At 48.9% G+C, this 20102-nt stretch overlaps 1 protein-coding gene across 50 annotated transcripts in view; it reads right to left on the bottom strand.

The window, feature by feature from the left end:
• Positions 1-20102, bottom strand: part of SORBS1 (sorbin and SH3 domain containing 1) — a 224916-nt gene that overhangs the window by 86615 nt on the left and 118199 nt on the right. For 24 of the 50 annotated variants that reach the window (XM_036111658.2, XM_036111661.2, XM_036111664.2 and 21 more), the window contains 3 exons: positions 11108-11134; positions 10875-10987; positions 434-578 (listed from right to left, as the gene is read on the bottom strand). In XM_036111658.2, the coding sequence (XP_035967551.1) occupies positions 434-578; positions 10875-10987; positions 11108-11134 (285 nt within the window). Of the gene's footprint in view, positions 1-433; positions 579-4284; positions 4648-10874; positions 10988-11107; positions 11135-20102 lie in introns of all 50 variants that reach the window. The other 26 variants (XM_036111654.2, XM_078077319.1, XM_078077329.1 and 23 more) reach the window with 3 other exon arrangements.

Genomic DNA, 20102 nt, shown 5'->3' with positions numbered 1-20102 from the left:
TACTCAAAATTTTGCTTTTTAGAAAATTCATGATGTCAAAGAACCACATGACTTATTAAAAGAGGTATTACTGTAGGTAGATTTTCCAGGCAAAGCTCTGATCTGAATGCTCATGATGAGGAGTTAAGATGCATAGACTTTTTCCCTTCTGTCTTTTCTTTCTTTTTGGTGCTACCATCTGAAGACAACTGTGACTGCCCCAGGCGCGCAATACATGCTACACCAGCTTACTTACGCAGATACCCAACATCATTCCGAATCAGGGGCCTGTCTCCCTGCTGTGGGTCATGGGAGTAAACGGGGGGCAGACGGCCTTGGGGAAGGATGGGGTTTGTGAAAATTTCTGCGGAATGGCAGAATTCTTGCCCCCGGAAGTCACAGAACAGCTTTGTTAATGCCAGTGAGCTGGAGGCGCTCTGCGAAGGTCCCTTACCTCGATTGTGTTGCAAGAGTACAATAGTAGGATTGACAATTGTCGTAGAGGGGTAGGCAGATGATGGCTTGCTAACTGGTGCAGAGATTTGGGGATCGGTTCCAAGGTGGGATGAAGAAACTTCATTTAGTAGAGGACCTGAATCCTGAAAAGTGAACACACATTGTAACCAACTGTAAGTACATGAAATCTAATGTTAATGCTTTTTAAAAAGAAGAAATTTACAGCTTTACAAGGACCTTAATTATAAAAAGAAATGTAATCAATGAGACATCACTAATTCCAGTTAGAAGTTTAATCTGGAAGGTTTAGTCTCTTTGTTGGTGTTAGTAAGGGTAGAGAGGGAAGGTGAGTGTTACTGGAAGTCTCAGCAATATCATTATTTTCACCTGGTAATAACTGTGGATCAATCCGGTTACTGAAAAAGGAAATTCAAAACAAAGTAGAACAACATGCAAGACTCATGCAATTCCAAATGTGATCCGAGAACGAGAGCTGGTTTAAGGGAAAAATCAGGAAAGTTTAGTACACTTGTCTAAAGAGACATGAGACAATGTGAGGACAAGAAGCCATCGATGTAAGAGTAGGGAAAAATTAAGTATTGGTCCTCCTGGAAAGCCACTCTTATTTGCATCACTCAACAAACTTACTAGCACTTGCTTCTGAGATTTGGATGTTAACCAGTTCTACCCTGACATTTTTTTTTTCACTCTAGTATTGAGTGACAAAGATCTCTGAAGTGGTAAAGACTTATAAAAATCCTGACTTCAAAAACCTGAGGTTTCAGCTATAAAATCCAACAGAATCATTACTATTAAAATTGCAATTTGCATTATGGGAATGATGGCAGTCTTTTTTAAAGACAGGAAAATAAGACCTCAATATGTAGTAAGGATACCTATACAGTCTTCTATCACACCTGTTTACAAAATTTCTATTTTGGAATTTACAGACCTCCAGCTGGAATGTCATTCTTAAGGAGTTTGAAAGGCAAGACTTTGATCATTACTCTCCAGATGCAAGTATGGCTCAAAGCAATTAGTATGCTCCAGAGATCAGCTTCTAAGCACCTGTAGGACAAAAGCCATGCCTCCCTTCCTCTTTTTTGACCCCTGCACCTAGCACAACACCCTGCAGACAGCAGGTGCTTGGTAAATAAACACCACCTGAATGACTGGAGCCATCTCTTTGCAAAGATGTACCTGAACAACTTTTGCAGCAAGAAAACACGTGCCCAAAAAAGAAAGAATGTGAGTATCAGGACCAGGGACAGCTCCCGACACACAGTAGGGGCTTCAGTCTAATTCTGAAAAGTGCCCTAATGTTGCAGCTGCTAGTTATGAGCAACAGCTCAATTTAGTGAATAAAAGCTTTCCCGAGACTCAAGAGGCATAATATGATCTTGTTCAAAAGTGCTTCATCTCCATTTTTTCATTTGTAAAGTAGAAAAAAATTACACTTGTCTTAATTTACTTCCTAAGTGATTTAATAAAGATAAATGATATATCCGTGAAAACTCTGCCATAATGCATCCAAGAAACACACACACACACACAAAATCAGGCATGTGGCTCCTTAAGGTATAAATGCTTATTGTGGTATCTGGATGGATCATGTGAACATGGAACATTCCACAAAATTTTATTCTGTGGCACAAGTCTTATTTCTGGAACATCACAAAAATGGCTCTTGACTAAAGAACCTGGATCAATTCACATGAATTTTCTTTTCCCCTCTTATTCTCAAATAGCTACAGATGGAGCAAATCTCAACTTGTGGCTTGGCCACCATCCCCAGGGCCTCCTGCTCTTCTTGACAGTTCTCACTGAGTGGAGGATCCCAAGCAGTTCCCTTTTTCACCTTACTGTTACCTGGGACCAAACCAGAAGTTATCAGGCCAGCTGAGGACTCCCCCAGAAGTCTATACCAGGCTGATCAGTCAGGTTTGAGAAACTGAGGACACTGTCCTAACTAGCCTGTTCTGGATCACCTGTAACAAAACTCGATATGAAAATCTGGGTCTATACAGATGATAAATTTTAGAATATACAACAAAACTACTCACGATTGTACACTAGGGCACTAAAAATTCTGCTTTATATACTGCTCTAGAGAAATACTCTGTGCCAACGGGAAGAATATCTATACTCTCCAAAACAAGAACAGCTTCTCAATTCATCTACGAGCTGGGTTGGAGGGAGGGGAGTGCATTAGAAACAATCTAGCATTTTCCTCCAACGGGATTGAGTTGCAAAGGATATCCAAAGCCCCTGGGCCATGTTTGCCTGAGTCCTGACCTAACTGCATTGTGTTGCATCTAGAGATTTGCGAAGAGGACCCAGACCAGAATGAAGCCATCCCCAGCTCTGGTGTGCCTGGTACCTGGCTATAAGTTCTCCTACAAGCCAAAAAGAAGTTTCCCTGCCCTGCTTTTTGCATGACTGGCTTCAGTTTAATGAACCCTTAGAGCCAGTTTTGTAGGCACACACCTTTACACAAAGGGGTGTTACTGAGCATTTAGCTGCATCAGCCAATTACATGACCCACTGTATCTTGAAATGTGGTCCAAGGCCCCTCAGCATCAGAATCCCCAGGATGTGTGTTACCAGGTCAGAGCCCCAGGCCCCTCTGCAGATCCACTCAATCAGGACTCTAGAAGTATAACCTGGAGTTGACAACTTAAATGAGCTTTTTTGCCTCTCAGATAATCAATCCCATGTACACTAAGCTTGAGAGCCAATATGGTACCTAAGAAAAACCCTGAGAGCAAGGCCTGTGCCTTGTTCATAACTGTACCTACAGAATGTAGCAAAATGCCTGGAATATGGTAGGAGCTCATTAATTGCTAATTAGCAAATAACTTATTTTTGAGGGACTCTGGCCCCCATTTGCGAGGGCAAGTCCTCGACAACGTAGCAAACAGTTATTGAGTGCTCTCTCCATCAGAAGTGCTATCCTAGGAACTTGAACATACTTGGTCCCACTGCACCCCACAGGCCTATGGAGTAGATCCATGCATTCCCATTCTACAATTCACTCTGAGGTTCTCAGATCCTCTCGATTCCCAGGGCTCCTGAGGAGAAGAAAGACTGGGTACCCTGATTTAGCTTTTCCTCTAAAGCACATGGACTCTCCCACCTACAATGGGGACTCATCCCTCACGGGATGGGACCTGAGGTGTCAGGGCCCTTGACCTCCACGTGACCCCTGGAGCAACATTTTGCCACAAAGGCCCCTGGGAGCCACTAGTCAGGGGCCCTAGCAATTCTCTGCCTTTGGAGAAAACAGTGCTAACATCTGTGCAGGGCTTTTAGATCCATTTACTCAATTAAACTCAACTCCCTCATTTTTTTTTTTTTAAACTACGCTCTGCCATCAGCGTACATAAAAGAGTTTACTTGCTAACTCAACAAAAGAGGGAATCTCTTCCTCCCCTGGAGGCTCACTGCTCCCTGGTGGAGAGAATGCCGTTGGCTTTCCCACACGGCTCTTCAGCTTTCCTCGGCTCTCAACACCGCATCTGCTTGGCCTCTCAAGAGCATCACGAGCCAAAGGAAAGGCCACGGAGGTTCTCGGAAGGAAAACGGAGTTCTTTCAGCAAGATGTGCATTCCGAACAGGACAGACAGGAAGAGGGACGTGAGGGGCTCGTGAGCAGCTGTAGGAGACCACACACACACACACGCGCAGGAGGCATGCACTCTGGGGGAAGCAAACAGGGTCCGGTGACCACACGAGCACAGTGGCAGCGGACACGTCCCTCACGACTTAGTACTTCAGTGAGAAAGGGGTTTTTCACTGCCAGGAGCAGACATTCAGGAAAGCCGTGAGGAGGGGATTCCAGAAGCTTACGGTACTTGAAACAGCTCCCGTGAGGTCAGGCTCCGAGGCTCTGTGGAGGCCCTCCGGGACCGGAGGGACCAGCGGAGGAGGTGGTGAGAAGGATGGTGGTGTCTGGCTAACGGGGGGGTTGGGGCCAGGAGCGCTGGCTGGCTGGCTGTGGTGGGACCGCCTCTGCAGACGAGGGGGAATGAAATCATCTAGAGTCGGGAAGGTCAGAGGTGAGCCGGCAGGGGCGGTCGCCGGGCCTGGGGGGCCAAGAGGCCCCAGAGATGCTGGAGGTCTGGCTGTGCCTTCTTGCCCTCTGTTGGTATTAACCAGGTAGAGAGGGACAACTATTATCTCAGGCTGGGCTGAACTGGAGAAAGTGGCATCCTGTAGGAAATAAGGGGGTCGTTACGTAAAGGGGCACGGCAGGGAAGAAGGAATTCCATATTTAAACAGTTGAGACTGGACATGCAGTGATGTACTCTGAGAACTATTTAATCGGTGCCCATTCCTCAGAGTACATGAGACAGTCGGTGCTAGCCAGCTGGCCTCCTGACACTCCATGACACAGAGGGAACCCCATCCAAGTTGACTTTCCATCCATCTATTTTTGAATCCTTTTAACACTTTAGAGAGAGAGAAAGAGAACAACAGAACAGGCAGACAGGCTGTGTTTAGCCCCCCAACTGCTTGCAGAGCCTGAAAGCTTGGGAGCAAATACAGTTTCTTTGGCCCCTTGTGATCAAATATTGACACCCCGTATCTCAGCCTATTAGTCTACGGATCCCACACTCCGGCATACTTACATACTACCAGGGAAGAGAGAGAGGGACAGACAGGGCTGTGCCAAGGTGTTTAGAGAGCAGAATTCGGGACTCAGGCTGCGGCAATGTTGACAAGGAGAGGGAGGAGAGGCTGCTCAGAAAACAAGTGAGCTGCCTCCACGAGTTTGGAGAGAGATGGTGTAGAAGACACATAAACATTCCTCATTCCTTGCCTTGGCTGGATAGCACGGCTGCAAAAGGTAAGGTTCTTTTCTCTTCCGGTTTTCGGGAGCAGAGGAAAGCTGGGGGCCTAGCACAGGTGGTCTCGCCGCGTCTGGGAACGGAGGCCGAGCGCACAGGGAAGGGCTCGCACCCCGGTTAGCGGCATCTTTACGGATGTCAAAGAAGAGCTGGGGAGGGTCAGGAGGAGCAGAGGGTGGTGTCCCTGTGCTGGCTGTGAGGGACACAATGCTGGGAGCCGGTGCGCGAGCGCCTGCAGCTTCCAAGGGAGTGCCCGTGGCTGGGTCACGTGCAACGCGAGAGGCGTCTTCCACTGCCCCCCGGCAGATGTTATTGGATAAACAAGGTACGTATAAGCTGCTGACCTTTTTATTCCCATCGGCCTCATGACGTGGGTTAGAGCTCACATTCTCACTGTAAACTGTCCTGGTGGCCACATGGTGCTGCCGGGGTTGGGAGGAAGCACCGGGGAACATGGAACCTGGAAGCGAGGGCCCAGGGCGCGGCACACCTTTGGGGACGAGCTGGGGTCGTGAGGGCCTCTGCTGGCTGGGGGTGCTGGGGGGCACGTAAGGCTTTGGTGAGCTCAGGTAGAGGGAGTCCTTGGAGGTACTGTGGATGGTGGGATGCTGCCATGCAAAGCGGTCTTTAGGGAGAGGAGGCCGAGGGGGAGAAAGAACCTTTAGCATTATTTTCAAGAGATAGCATGAAAATGGGGAAAAAAGAAAGAGGAGGGAAATGGAAAGAAGGACCACCATTAGAAATAACACCATAACATGATCTGAAGAAAAACAATTCTTGACATGTTTTTAAGCAAACCCTGAGCTTAGCACTCCTCTAGGTCCCGACACTAGTCCTCCAGGTGAAGCCAAGGGCTGAATCATACTCACCTGGAGCAGCAGGCCTGACTCACATCTCAGCCCAGGAGAGGTCATGCGCTAAGTCAGTTTGACAGCGATCCTTGGCTGACCTGCACCCTTTGTTAGCCCTCCTGACTGACGGGTGCCCAAGGGCTCAAGGCTGGGGCAAGAGGCCCCAGAGCCCCCTCAGTTTTCTCACTCTCTTTTCCTCAAAGATTTCTCTCTCCATGCCCTTCATGCTCAAAGTTTAAGTTCACTGAAACGCTTGAATGTCTTTCATTCTCTTCCCTTAGGAAATAGAGAATTGGAAGAATCATCCTTATTTGTGTTCACAGGAGACAGATGTCTTAATTGAATCACTGAGATTTAGCACTCAATTCCATAAGCATAACAAATTAAAGCTTACCAAGAAGAGAATGCTAAGGATTTAGAATCCACCTGTGCTCTTTTCTCAGAGGAAGCAATTTGATGGAACTAATTATTAGGAGGAAGACAGGCATGAGATTAAAAGCACGCAGTCTCCCGTTCTGATGCACAGAGAACAAAGGGACCAGGCCACGAAGCACTTGATTTGCCTACCGAATTGGACTGTGCCTGGTTCATTCAATTCCAGCCCCTTCCTCAGACAATCCCACAGTGGGGTGACCAGCCTCACACTCTTGGCTTAAGTAAGCCCAAAGCTCTGGTTCCAGGCTGAGAGTTAGGAAGCTGTAGGTCACATCTCATTCCCTCCACACAGCTCCCAGCTCCTCCGTGGGTCTCAGTGGGGCAGAGGAAACGGGGTAAATCTCCAGAATGATCCTCATTTCAATGAGAACCATCTGTCAATCATGGCTCAACTAGAAATTAGATCAGAAAATGAGAAGTTTCTTTTCCTAGTGTTATGGATTAAATGTGCATGTCCCCCCAAAGTTCATATATTGAACCCCTGGCCCCAAGTGATGGTGTCTGGAGGTGGAGCCTGTAGGAGATAATTAGGGTGAGATGGGGTTATGAAGGTGGGGCCCCCATGATGGGGCCTTAGTGTCCTTATAAGAAGAAGAGAGACCAGAGCTCACTCCACCAGGTGAGGACACAGTGAGAAGGTGGCTGTCTACATGCCTGGAAGAGCACCCTAACTAGGAACCAAATCAACTGGCACCTTGACTTTGGACTTCCCAGCCTCCAGAACTGGAGAAATAAATGTCTGTTGTTTAAGACACCTGTTTGTGGTATTTTGTTATAGCGGCCTAAGCTAAGACAACTAGATTTTCCTCACTGCTTCCTATCTTTAAAGATAGCCCAGTACTGGGGCGCCTGGGTGGCTCAGTTGTTAAGCGTCTGCCTTCGGCTCAGGTCATGATTCCAGGGTCCTGGGATCAAGCCCCGCATCGGGCTCCCTGCTCGGTGGGAAGCCTGCTTCTCCCTCTCCCACTCCCCGTGCTTGTGTTCCCTCTCTCGCTGTGTCTCTCTCTGTCAAATAAATAAATAAAATCTTAAAAAAAAAAAAAAAAGATAGCTCAGTACTAGAGGAAAACCAGAATGTCCTCTAAATGGCACAGGTCATGTGTATTACGAGTTTGGTCACTACCTGGTAAATGGGTTATAACCAAAAACTGGGAGAGTGCAAGGGTGTGGGTCTGTTTGGGGGTTTTTATTTTATTTTTTGTGGACTGCAGGTAGAAAGGGGAAGGGTGAATAGGTGAGAAATCAAGTTTTTTGAGTGTGGATTAGAATATCAGCCCCAGAAACAGTAAGCAACCTATCCCATAACAAACTCAGTTTTCAAGCTACAAATAACCCAGATCGAGAAGAAATGATCTGGATACCCTAGGTTAACTCGATGCCTATCCTTCCCACAGGGTGTCCATGACAGTGCCAGCAGAATGAGGCCATGTGCACCAGCCAAAAACACAAACCGAACGGCCTCTCTTCAGTAGTTAGCAGGAGGAAAACCCTCCAGCTGGGACTTACTTGGTTTCCGTGAACTTACAGTGGAGGTTGGGGCATGTCTCAGACTGAACAATGCTCTCTAGAAACAAAACACTTGAACTAGCACGCAGCAAAGGGACCACAGGCTAGGCTGAGTGAGAGTTGTCAGGGAGGGAAGCAAAAGACAATTCTGAATTTGGCTCAGATTTATTTACTTTTACTTTGAGCTCGAGTGTCCCATGTGTGATTCCTTCTTGTCCAAAGATAGAAATCTGTTTCAATGAGTTTTTAACGTAATTTGGTTATGGCCATAAAAGGTGCCAGGGTTGCATTACATCAGGCACAAGCCTTCCCGGGGCTTTGACCCTGTAGAGAGGACGCTTCCCCAGAGTGTTGACAATGCACTCAGATCCAAAGGCCTTCCTGTCCTAAAGAAGGAGGGAGACAGGCACCGTCATTTTATAAGGAACTACTTTCTGATTTATTGTAAACATTGTAGGAACTAAATAGGCCGTTTCCATTCCTGCCTAGCTGGCTACTAATGAAATCCCATTTATCTTTGTAGAAGGTGGGGACAGGGAAGAAATGGGGCTGCTTGAAGAATCGGATATGTTCCTAGTTGATATAGTTCCAGAAACTACCAATCTCTGCCTCCACTGGTGACCACACGATGATGCTGTCAGAGAGAAGGAAGCCCTGGTTCCCCGTTCCTGGAGGGGAGGAGAGAGGGACAGCAGGTCCAGGCTAGCAGGAGGGAAGGTAGCACATGGAAGCACCAGGAGACAGGACTGCCCTCTGGCCCCTGGGTCTCCTGGACCCCAGCTCATTCCTTATAAGGAGATGCGAGGCCTGTGGGACTCTGAGAACTGTCTTCATCTGAAGCCGAGCCAAGGCAGTCACCAGCCCGGCCCACCTGCTTCTGTCTGAGCCAGGGTATACGTACAGCTCTGGCAATGGCTTTAGGGACAAGAAGCCATTTTTGCATTCAGAAAACAAATCCAAGAAATAATGTATGACCTAAAGTTCTTGAAAGTTGGGGTGGCCAATTTTACACTGAATATACAGAATAAACCCTCTGTATCACCCATCTGCCAGGTTCCCTTGAAGACACCCCAGGAAAAAAAAAAAAAAATTCTTGGATAGTGACAGACAAAGAAATACACGGTTTGTAGGGGCGCCCGGGTGGCTCAATCGGTTGAGCGTCCAACTCTTGATTTCAGCTCAGGTTGTGATCTCAGGGTCATGAGATCGAGCCCCACATCTGGCTCCGCACTCAGTGGGGAGTCTGCTTGATGATTCTCTCCCTCTGCCCACCCCCCCCCACTCTCTCTCTCTAAAATAAATCTAAAAAAGAAAATACACTATTTATAGGCGACAACTACAGGATGCTCACCCTTATGATAAGGCTCACCCTTATAAACTCCTTGAATGCAATGTTTAACATCATGATCTGAACACAATGAATGCTCAATAAAGCTGTAGTAAATAAATTATTTAAGAGGAATTTTTATATATTCACATGCTTTTAAAATGATCTCTTTAGAAGAGCTGTCTAAGAAGCTAAAAGGAACCTTTGGGCTAAGGCACTGATAGGGGAGGAGGATGTCCTTCCAAATTTGCCTTGGATTAATTAGCACCATTTCCTAACCCGGACAGGTGCCAATGGTATCCATTCCTGAGACCGCAGAGACAGGAGCCTGGCGGCAGCAACTGACACACCAAGAAAGGTCTGGGAAGCGGAACGGCGATGGCAAGTCATTTACTGCACGGCTGTGGCCCATGAGGGCCTCAGGAGGCCGGGCACACTTGTGGCTCTGGCCTGGCACGCACGTGGCTGGGCCTAGGGGAGACAAGCATGGCAGGGGCGGGAGGGCTTAGCGGGGCTGTGCAGAGACACCTCGAAGCCCAGAAAGACAGGGTCTGCAGGGAGGAAGGAAGACGTCATCTCTGACTCGGTTGCATTTCAGAGGCAGGTGCAATTCTATGCCCTCAGGAGCAGGAGCAAGGGGATCACTGGAGAAGTGGGGTGGGAACCAGGGTGGCGTTCGGAATCCCCAGGCCCCTGTGAGGTCTTGGAGCACCTTCGCAGAAGACAGTCCCAGGGAAGTGGACCACACAAGGAACACGGTCCCGCCACATTTTTTTGAGCAGCACAGCTTGCTTTAAAAGAAAGTACTGCTCCGTTCCATGGATGTTACTCCTATGTAAAAAAAACCACTCTTCATGTATCTCCTGAGTTAAAACAGGGGCTATTCTTTCATCAAAATGGCAGAGTAGCCACAGGGAGAGGAAGGAAGAACGATCAGGAAAACAACTTAGGGGAAAGACTTGAGCAAAATTATCCCTCCTCCAAGCTGTCCAACCTCAGGGGTTGCTGTGGGCTGCTGGATTCGGGGCCGGCCACAGCTACCTGATCGTCATCTGTAAGGCTAGAGTTGCTGGAACTCTTACAGCAAATTAACGGAATAAACACTAGAGTGTACTCTTGACTATCCTATTCCAGAGTATTTAACACAACAGGCTCAGACCTCCCCCCCACCGCTTACTCAGGGCTAAACAGAGTCCCTCCTTCAGAACATTTCCACGTGTGTTTCAGACCTAGAAAACACTGGGCTTAAATTTCCTATTCCCTGGTATGGACCATCCTCATCCATGCCTCTGTGACCCTTGATCCCCAACTTTTCACTCACTCTGGTCCTCGCAGAGCTTTTCCCGAGTTGGCCAAAAGCGCGACTCAGAACCTAGTCCGTTATCCAGCCAGGCAAGCAGGAGGTCACAAGCGTAGACTCAGAAGAGGTGCCGCTCACCAGTCCCCACCCCACCCCCGGCACATGCCTACCTGGGGCTTGTCAGCAGGAAGGTTGGGATGCACGCTTCTGTAGCCCTTGGCAGCAAGTGAGGAGGGCTGGGCGTTTCCATTGGCATCAGCACTGGAAGAAAGCCTCCACTCATCTGAGAGATGGGGGAAAAAAAGAAAGCAAGCCCTCACTCAGAGGGAACACTCCCTGGTTCCCCTCTAACCGAAGTCCCTGGTGGAAGGCGGGGGCAGAAAGAATGCAAGAGAAGTCCTACCTGCTGAGGGAGTCTCTGAGTCCAGAACTACGTGCGGTGCAGAAAGGATGAAAACAAGAAGAAAAAGGGACAAACAGAAATGGTTACACTTGGAGGAAATAAGCATGTACTGCAGAGAAAGAGGAAAATCCAGCACCCCGTTGCCGGACACAAAATGCCCTCAGTCACGATGGCCTAATTACCATAGGAACCCACTCTAAACCATGATGTGCTCACAGGCAGTGACCTTTGAAAACACAAGGCTCACATTCACAGTAATGAAGAAACAATTGTTCCTTGACATTCTTATTTTACGGACAAAAAGGCAACAGAACTCTCCCCTGCCGGGTCCCCAGTAACTCCCATTCCCCTTCTCCAACCCTGATGTGGGCTGGGAATGACCTCTCCTCATTAGCAGGCTGGGCTAATGAACAGACACGGGAGAGGGAGAAGTAGATAAGCACTTTTTCTGTGGCGACTGGCGCTGGGCTAGGGGGAGAGCATGATTTAAGCCCAGAGGTATCTGCTGTGATAAGGACTTTTTTTTTCTCCCTGCCTGCTTCTCTTCTTTCCATTTAAATGAGCCACATAAACAATTCAAAATTGAATCACCCTGAGCTTTCATCACGCTACAAGGCACCCTTGTCTCCCTTTAGCTGGCTACCACCCTGCCCTCCCAGCCATGCCCAGCACATCTCAGAGGCCCTGAACCCCTCCTAACGTGAGCCCCCTAGCACCAAGAGGCAGCAGAGCACAGGGGCTACCAGCTTGGCTGGGAAAGTAGTTGGACCTCAGCTCAAGTCGTGGATCCACCACTGATGGGCTCTGTGACCCTGAGCAAGTTCCAAGCCCGTTTTCCCATCTGAGAAGTGGGGATAATGAAATGCCTGCTTCCCAAGTGTTGCTATAAGGATTAAATGACATAATGCATGAGAAATGCTTAGCACGGTGCCTGCCAGAGCTCAGTCAATGTTTGCTATTTATCATCTTCCGCATCATCTCGTCTCTCTGCTCTATCCTCCACCTAGCCCGGAGCTCAGCACACTTTCTGCAAAGGGCCAGACAGTATTTTAGGGCCGTATGGTAGCAGTCGCAACCATTCAACCCTGCTGTCCTATAGCACAAAAGCAGCCACAGATAATATGTAAATGAATGAGTGTGGTGACACTGAAATTTGAATTTCATGTAATTTTCGTATGCATCTAATACCATTCCTCTTGTGATTTTCATTTTATCCATTTTTTCCTAAAAACCATTCTTAGTTCATGGGCTGTACAAAAAATAGACATGGGCCAGATTTGGCCCACAGGCCGGTTTGCCAACTCCTGAACTAGCCAACCCCTTAACTTCCTTCTTCGTGCCCTACCTACTCTTACCTTACCCGAGATAGAGAGAGAGAGAGAGAGAGACTAACACAGCAGCTCTCACAGCCCCAACCCCATCTCCATGTGGATCCCTCCAGGACAAGAGCTGGGCTTTCCAGGTGGCAAGCTGAGATTTACCAATGTCACTGACCACCAATCCAAGTGCCACACACTGTTAGTCACTTCTGTACCTATTTCCTATTTGATTTAGTCACACAACAGGTCTGCGGGGCAGGTGATCGCTCTACTTCATGGATGAGGAAACAGAGGCCAAGTGACTTGCCCAAAATCACACAGCCAGGAAACACAAAGTACTCAGCCTAGGTCTCCAGAATCCAGGGCAGCACTCTGCCCACCACCGTCAGCCACCTATGTTCCAGGGAGGTGGTGGGAGCCAAAAAGGAACAGAAGGCAAGGCAGAGGTAAAGGTTTCGGGTGATGTGCATCCAGGTTCAGCAGTTTGGCTGCATCAGAATCAGCAGAGCGCCTATTAGAACGGACTGTCTGCCTCCCCCCCTGTTCCTGACTCAGTAGATAGGAGGTAAAGCCTGGAACTGGACATGTCTAACGTGCTTCCCAGGTGATGCTACGGTTGCCGGTCCACAGTCCACCTTTGAAAACCATGATTAAAGGAATACTCAAAGAATATCCTTTCTCTGGGAAACTGTTTTCTATTAACTTTTAACTATTCTGTATCCATTTTTGCTTTGTTTTCCCCTCTAAAACAGTTTTTACAGCGTGTTTCGGTTGTATGTTCCTTCAGCAGGTTGCCGGTTACATTTCTGCCACCCCCTTATGCACAACCCATAGGTATTTGTCTTCTCTTTCCAATCACATAGCTGGGAAATTTACAGGACTTGAGTTTCACGCACATTACTGCGAGGTAGAGGCAGGCTGCTAACCACTGTGTATGTCCTTTTCCTCATCTATAAAATACGACCTGGACTCCATGGACACCTCACAGGGGTGCTGAAGATTCAGAGATCAGGCATGTGAAGGATCCTAAAAAAAATGACCATTTTTAACACTCACTGTAGCGTCCATCCAGATCCCTGGCCCAGAGATTTCCTTACACATGGCAGGCCCTCAACCACTAGGTGACACAATGTGACAGTGGTGCCCGCACCCCACCCCCTTCCTGCATCCATCAACTTCTGTTACGTCTTCCTTTCTAAGTTCCTTCTTGTCCATCTCTGTCAAGTCATTCTACCAAATGTATTAGATCGACACATACACTGATCTCAATAGGTTCGGAGTGAGGGGCTATCCAGTGAAGGATGTGAGCTTTCTACATGGATATGGGGGCACATTATTTTGCATGCTCTTTGGTTCTTGGTTGGGTTGTTTCTATTCAGGTGGCGCTGACAAACAGATGTGTTGTGGACAGTTGAGAGGAGTCTGTCCCTCCAAAGCACTAGTCATGAAGGGACGACCATTTTGGCATCAGACTGCCGAGCTCGAGTCCTTGCTAAATGCGCATCCTACAGCAAATGACAGCCTCGCCTGTGAAATAAGGGGTTATCTACCTCTTTTGAGTCGTGAGGACTAAATGGGAACCTCTGGCTTAGTTAGTGCTTAGTAAAAATGGACTCCAAAGCATAAGGAAAAAAAGTTTCCCCAAACACAGAAATAAGTAGGAGCTGTTGACATCTGCTGTTTGATAAATAGCTTTGAGAACATAATATCCTTGGGGATCAACCCTCTTTTTCTTCTTATTCCAAGTCATTAAAACTGTTCCCCTCACCCTGCCCCAGAAAAGGCAGTTCCCAGGACCTCTCTAGGCATTCCTCTCTTCGTTACCAAAGGAGAGCCGAATTCCCAACATCCATCATCCTCTGTTACCTAGTCTTCTGAACCTTCAAGGTCGGCAGCAGCCCACAGGCACTTGCACCTGAGTGCGGCAGGTGAGATATTATATACATAATCATCAGTTATTAACTCTTGGTTGAGAAGGCTGTCAAAATGCTTCTTTCAGTGTCATCTCAATGCTCCTGAAGGGGGAGGAGCGTCTAGGAAAGCTGGATTCTAGATAGGTTTTGCAGCCCTGAAGAGACCAAGCCTTTCCAGGACAAGTAAAATTTGTTTTATCTTATCTTTTCCTCTATCTCTTCTTTATACATAATCTTTTGTGGCCTGTGGATACAGCCTCCTGATATTTTCTTTTCTCTCATTCTGTGCTAATTTCAATTTGGTCTGCTTTAAAGTTGTTCTGCTGATCAGTTCTTCTTGGGATCTTAGGACGACTTTTACTGAGTCAGATTTGATGTGTTCTAGTAGAGTATCCAAGAATTAGGTGAGGTGTTAAAAGTGGGCCTAATACTGTTCCAAATCTTATTTGTGTTTATTTATTTATTTTTTATTCCTTACCCAAAAAGAAGTCTGGCCTTTGCCTTCTGGCAATTAATCTCTAAACCCCTGGAATGTCATCCCAATGGGAGTGGTCTTTGTGCCAGATCAATAATGTGATTTATGGTGGGGGCTCTGAGTCATCAAGAGCTCAACCTCCTAATGGACTGGAGAGTAAGAGCAGTGGATAGAAATTCTGGACACAACAGCTCAGGAGAACGTCCTGGTTGACAATACTCGGAACATACTATCACATCTCAGTGCTGGGAATTAATACATTCTGACTCCCTAGGAGAGGTCAACAAAAGGCCCCATGCTTGGTTCTTCCCTAGAGTCCATGCTGGGCTTCTTCTCTTAGCCAATATTAATCTGTATCCTCTCCCTGTAATAAATCATAACCATGAGTATAATAGCTTTCAATGAGTTCTTTGAGTCCTAGCAAATTATGAAACCTGAGGGTAGTTTCGGGAATCCCTTCAACTAGCATTTGGTGTCAGAAGTGAGGGTGTTCTCAGGGCGCCTTGGGTGGCTCAGTTGGTTAAGAATCCGACTCTTGATTTCAGGTCAGGTCATGATCTCAGGGTTGTGAGATCAAGCCCCATGTCGGGCTCCACGCTCAGCGGGGAGTCTGCCTGGCATTCTCTCCCTCTCCCTCTGCCCCTCCCGCCCCATAAATAAACAAATCTTAAAAAAAAAAAAAAAAAAAGGAGTGAGGGTGTTCTCTTGTGGAGACTTTTCCTTCCAACTGCTTAGTTTGGCCCTCATTCTTGTACAGGCGTTCATAAAGAGGACTCTGAGTTACCGGGGGTAGAGAGTGTCTTTAACTGCTTCCATGTCCATTTTCTCATGATATCTTTTTGCTACTGCCATTTCTAGAGCACAAACCTGAGAGTCAAACCAGAGGAAATGCGTCGATTTAGTTCCAAAGCTAACATGGTGGTCAAGAACCGGGTAGGAAGGACTGGAGCAAACTGGCACAGAATTAACAAGACGTAAGGGTTGAACTGGATTTTGGCTTGCGGGTCAGAACACAGGGATTGATGGTCTTCAGGCTATACCAGACAAGAAGCTTCGTATCACACTCAGCAGTTCATTAGGCTCCGTGTCTCTTCTAGAATAACGAACACCCTGACCTGGGGACGTAGGTGGAGTCACCCTGAACCAGAAGAGCCAATACCCAGACCTGGCCGGGCAAATGCTATCAGGAAGCAGGGATAAGGTAATACCTCTCCCCGGGGCAGGGCGTCAGCACTAAGATCACTGCAGTTCTTTCCAGATGCTTCTGACCCAAAAACCAAGGTCTACATTCAGAGATTAGGAGGCTGGTCAGGAAGCTGTGATTGGGGATCCAGAGTCAAGCTACCACTTGAGGGCCGGAGTCTAGAGGGTGGGTTTAAACTGGGCAACTCCAAGGGCTCCATCTCACTCCACCTCAGAGAGCACCTCCATCTTCCTAGTGTTCGTCTGGCTGCACATGGTTCCCAAATCCGCACTCCAAACTCCAAATGTCTATTAGAAACTTCCTCCTAGAAGTCCTGCCCTTGCCCCGAAACTCAATATGGCAAACAATGGAATTCAACATTGCTTTCGCCCCCTCCATAAAGCCACTGTCTCCACAAATGCCACAGCCTTTCTCCGGGTCAAGCAGGGGAGCAGTGCCTATGCAGCAGGGAGTCCACGTCTCCGTGCTCCTCACACACACCGCCCCGAGCCCTGCCACTTCACTCTTCCAAACGCACGTCCACCCTGGCCCTGTTCTTCATTCCCACTGCCCTCATGGCCTCTAGCTGAAATTACTGGAAGGCTTCCCCAGGCCTCCGGATGTGCACAGCTAGAATGGCTGCCATCAAAGAACACCTGCTGTGTGCTGGGCTCGGTGCTAAATCTTGGTGTGAAAGAGCTCCCTGAATCCCAGCAACTCTACCGAGGTCATTCCCATGTCATAGAGGAGGAAAGTGAAGCTCGCCAAGTTTGAATGAGTTGCCTACATCACAAAGATGGAAGCAGCAGAGCTGAGACTCGAGAGAGGGCTGTGTCACTGCAGAACTAGACCGTGTCTCACAGGATGAGGGAGATGGAGCAAGGACGGGGAACAGGAGACACTTCTGAAATGTGGGTGTCAAGGGGTCATGTAAGCAAAGAAGGTGCTGGGCAGTAGTACAAGACTGGAGCTTCCAGTCCGGGCAACTGATCAGCCACTTGTGGGCCTACTGGGAGGGAAGAAGGTGGTGAAGCCCGGGAGTGAGGCAGAGAGGAGGCAGACGGAGCAGCTAGGGGACAGATGCTGGCCCGGGTGACAGGGGAGAGAGCTGGACGCTACCTGACATCAGCTATCTGTGAAGGCACTGGGGGTAGGAAGCATGGAGGAGACACTTGCTGCCTCATATTTGGGCTCCCGGTCTGGGCTGGACATGGCTGCCTACAAATACTGCAGAAAGCTGTTTTCATGAGGCCTCTCAAGGCCCATGGACTCCCAGGCCCTGAGACGGGACTGAAGACTGGTGGGGGGGGGGCGGGGAGGATGTGGAGCAAGTTGTCATGCAGAGGCCCAGGTGCAGGGAGCAGAGAGGGATGAGAGGAGAGCTGGAGAGCCACACAGACACAGCCAGTCAGGCGCCAGCAAGATGCTGGCCAATGAGCAGTACAGGGAGAGGACAGGATCTCCAGCTGGAAGGTCCCATCCCTGGAGTCCCATCCCCCCAGCGTTAACTCATTCCAGCCTCTTTGGTACTCTCCCCTCTACTCAAACCCAGCTTGTCCCTTCCACCCAACCTGTCCTGGTATGTAATCTCGAATTTGTCCTTAGTGAGGGCGATTCTGTTTGTGTCAGGTTAATTCCCACACTGCCCAAGGTCACAGAGCATGTTGGAACTAGAAAGGCTTGGAAACCATCTTGCCCAGGTCCTTCATACTTTACCTGGGCTTCAAAGGTGTGGCTTCCCCACGGTCGGAAAGCACGGTGGATGAGCAGCCCACGCCTGACTCTTCTATTGCAGCAAATGGGCTTCTGTCCTCATCTGATGCACCCAGAATTATGCTCCTTTCCCTCCCATCTCCCTATTTCTCACCACAATTCCCACGGACTACTTAGCGCCTGGCACATAGATGATACTAAATGAATGTTTGCCGACTTGGAGTCAATGATCTCCACTTATAAGGAGGAAAATAATCTACTAAAATCGATTTACTATAGAGGTGTGCATGACTGATAGCTCTCCCCTAATTCTTCAGTGTATTCACATTTTAAAACAAGATATTTCTTCACCCAAATTAGCTGTCAGAATTCGTAAGATATAGAATTATTCGTAGACTAGGGAGCTTCCTAAAAGTGCTCACATCACTGCACGGTCCTGTAAACCCAAGCCCACAGATTGCCGGGGGAAGGCTACCCTTCAGCGCTCCATGTTAGTGCCACCCGATAACCAGGAGGGGGAGCTCCAGGACCCTCTCCTCCCACTCGCACTACGTATTCATCCCCAGAGGAAGGGCCCTGCACTTGATAAGGTCATTTTATTGAGCCATGGGCTGTAGGTATGGTCTTTTTCTTTCAATTATCCCTGAGGATTCTCTCTTCCCCAAACATCCTTGGGAGCTGGATCTTCCCAAGTGGGCCAGGAGAAGCTGGATGAAGCTAGCCTTAGGAAGAAATGATTTTGCCTTCACTCCTTGGCCCCACCTTTCCAGGAGGGCTAGAGTGGGAGACTGCAGTGGGGCAAAAGGCAGGTATGGTTGGAGGAACACAGGGCCAAGAAGCGACTTTCAACCTATAGTGGCTGGAGGCCACTTACGCCTTCCCTGAGACCAGGGAAAACGTAGCCCTCCACAGGGGACAGCATTATCAGAACGGGGCCTGTGCTCAAACCCTAGCCTGGCTTCATCCTTGGGCATCTGCCTTGGCGCTAGTTGTAGGTGGCTGGCACAGGAAGTCAGCTTCCAGGATGCTGGCCATTGACCGGCTCCTTCCTTCAGGTTTCCGTCTCATCACAACACACTGCTCCCCGCTGCACCAAAGAGTCTGTGTGCCCCACCTCCTTTTGTCTCCAGTCCCAAGGAACTGGTCTTCACTCTCACTCCTTTTCTTCCTTCATTTCCTTCAAGAAGGAAAGAAAACTCCCCTTCCCTATAGCAGTAGCTCTCAAATGTGATCCTGGGACCAGCAGCATCCCAGCATGACCGGGAACTTGTCAGAAATGCAAACCCTCAGACACTACCTCAGACCTGTAAGTGGGAATAACTGTAACTCCTAAAGCCCCGGCCTGGGGCCCAGCAGCCTGGCCTTTTACTCCAGGTGATTCTGATGCAGCTCAGGTGTGAGCACCAGTGCCGTATGGAGTGGACTGGAGGGGAGGGGCGCCCCACCCTAAGCTAGCTGTCCCTGTGAAATCTCAGTGTTTCTCAACTCCCAGAACACTTGGGGGGCTCTGGAAAACCCTCTCTAGAGACGTCACAATAATCACAATCATAACCTACTAATAGCAGCTAACGTCTAGGCAGGTGCAAAAACCTCACACACTCCACGCTCACAGTAATGCTCCGAGGCAGGTGCAATTATCAAGCCCTTTCTACAGAGGACACCACCAGGGCTGAGACAGGGAACATCCTGTCCACTGCACGGCCACGGATGTGAACACAGATCTCTCGGGTTCCGAAGTCCCAGTCTCAACACCACTCTCTAGACACCCCGACCAGTGGAGCCGGATGGGAGGTGGGCTGCAGATGGGCTTCTTCTGTCTCCCGTAGCTCCCAGGGTGCAGTGACCTTGGAATGGCTCTTCTGCTCCTGCTGCTTCAGCTGCCAGGTCACCTCCCCAGGCCTGAGCCCTGCCCCTCCCCTCTTTTCCTGGGAGCCAGGTCAGTCAGGCGCCTGCACTTCTCAACCTCCCTTGGCTTCACCCCCTCCACCGCCCCAGCCCTGCTTGGCCACTTAGAGCCAGCTCTCAAAAGTGGGGATGGCCACTGAGGAACCCAACCTCTAGCCCATCGCACTGCTCCCCTCCCATGCAGCCTAAGCCACCTCTGTCCTCGAGAATGCAGTCTGTAGAGCCGCCAGCTCTGTAGCGAGGTTTCTCCTCATCTCTCCAGTCACCAGCTAACAAAGCGGTGGCCACTGCCATGCCTCTGCCCGAAACAAGGGAGCACCTGGGAGTTTAGGGCACTGATCGTCACCCATCCCAGATGGAACAAGGCGCTGACGGTTCCAGGGACCTCCGGGAGAATCGGAGGCAGCCCGTGAATGCACACCCTTCCGAGCAAAAGCAGGAGGGCCTCTCTCCCTCCCGGGGGGACTCTGAACCCCTCCCCCAGGCA

The sequence above is a fragment of the Halichoerus grypus genome, chromosome 7 (assembly GCF_964656455.1).
Source record: "Halichoerus grypus chromosome 7, mHalGry1.hap1.1, whole genome shotgun sequence".
NCBI classification, from domain to species: Eukaryota; Metazoa; Chordata; class Mammalia; order Carnivora; family Phocidae; genus Halichoerus; species Halichoerus grypus.
The sequence above is the reverse complement of the archived record's forward strand: the minus strand, read 5'-3'. Positions and strand labels throughout refer to the sequence as shown.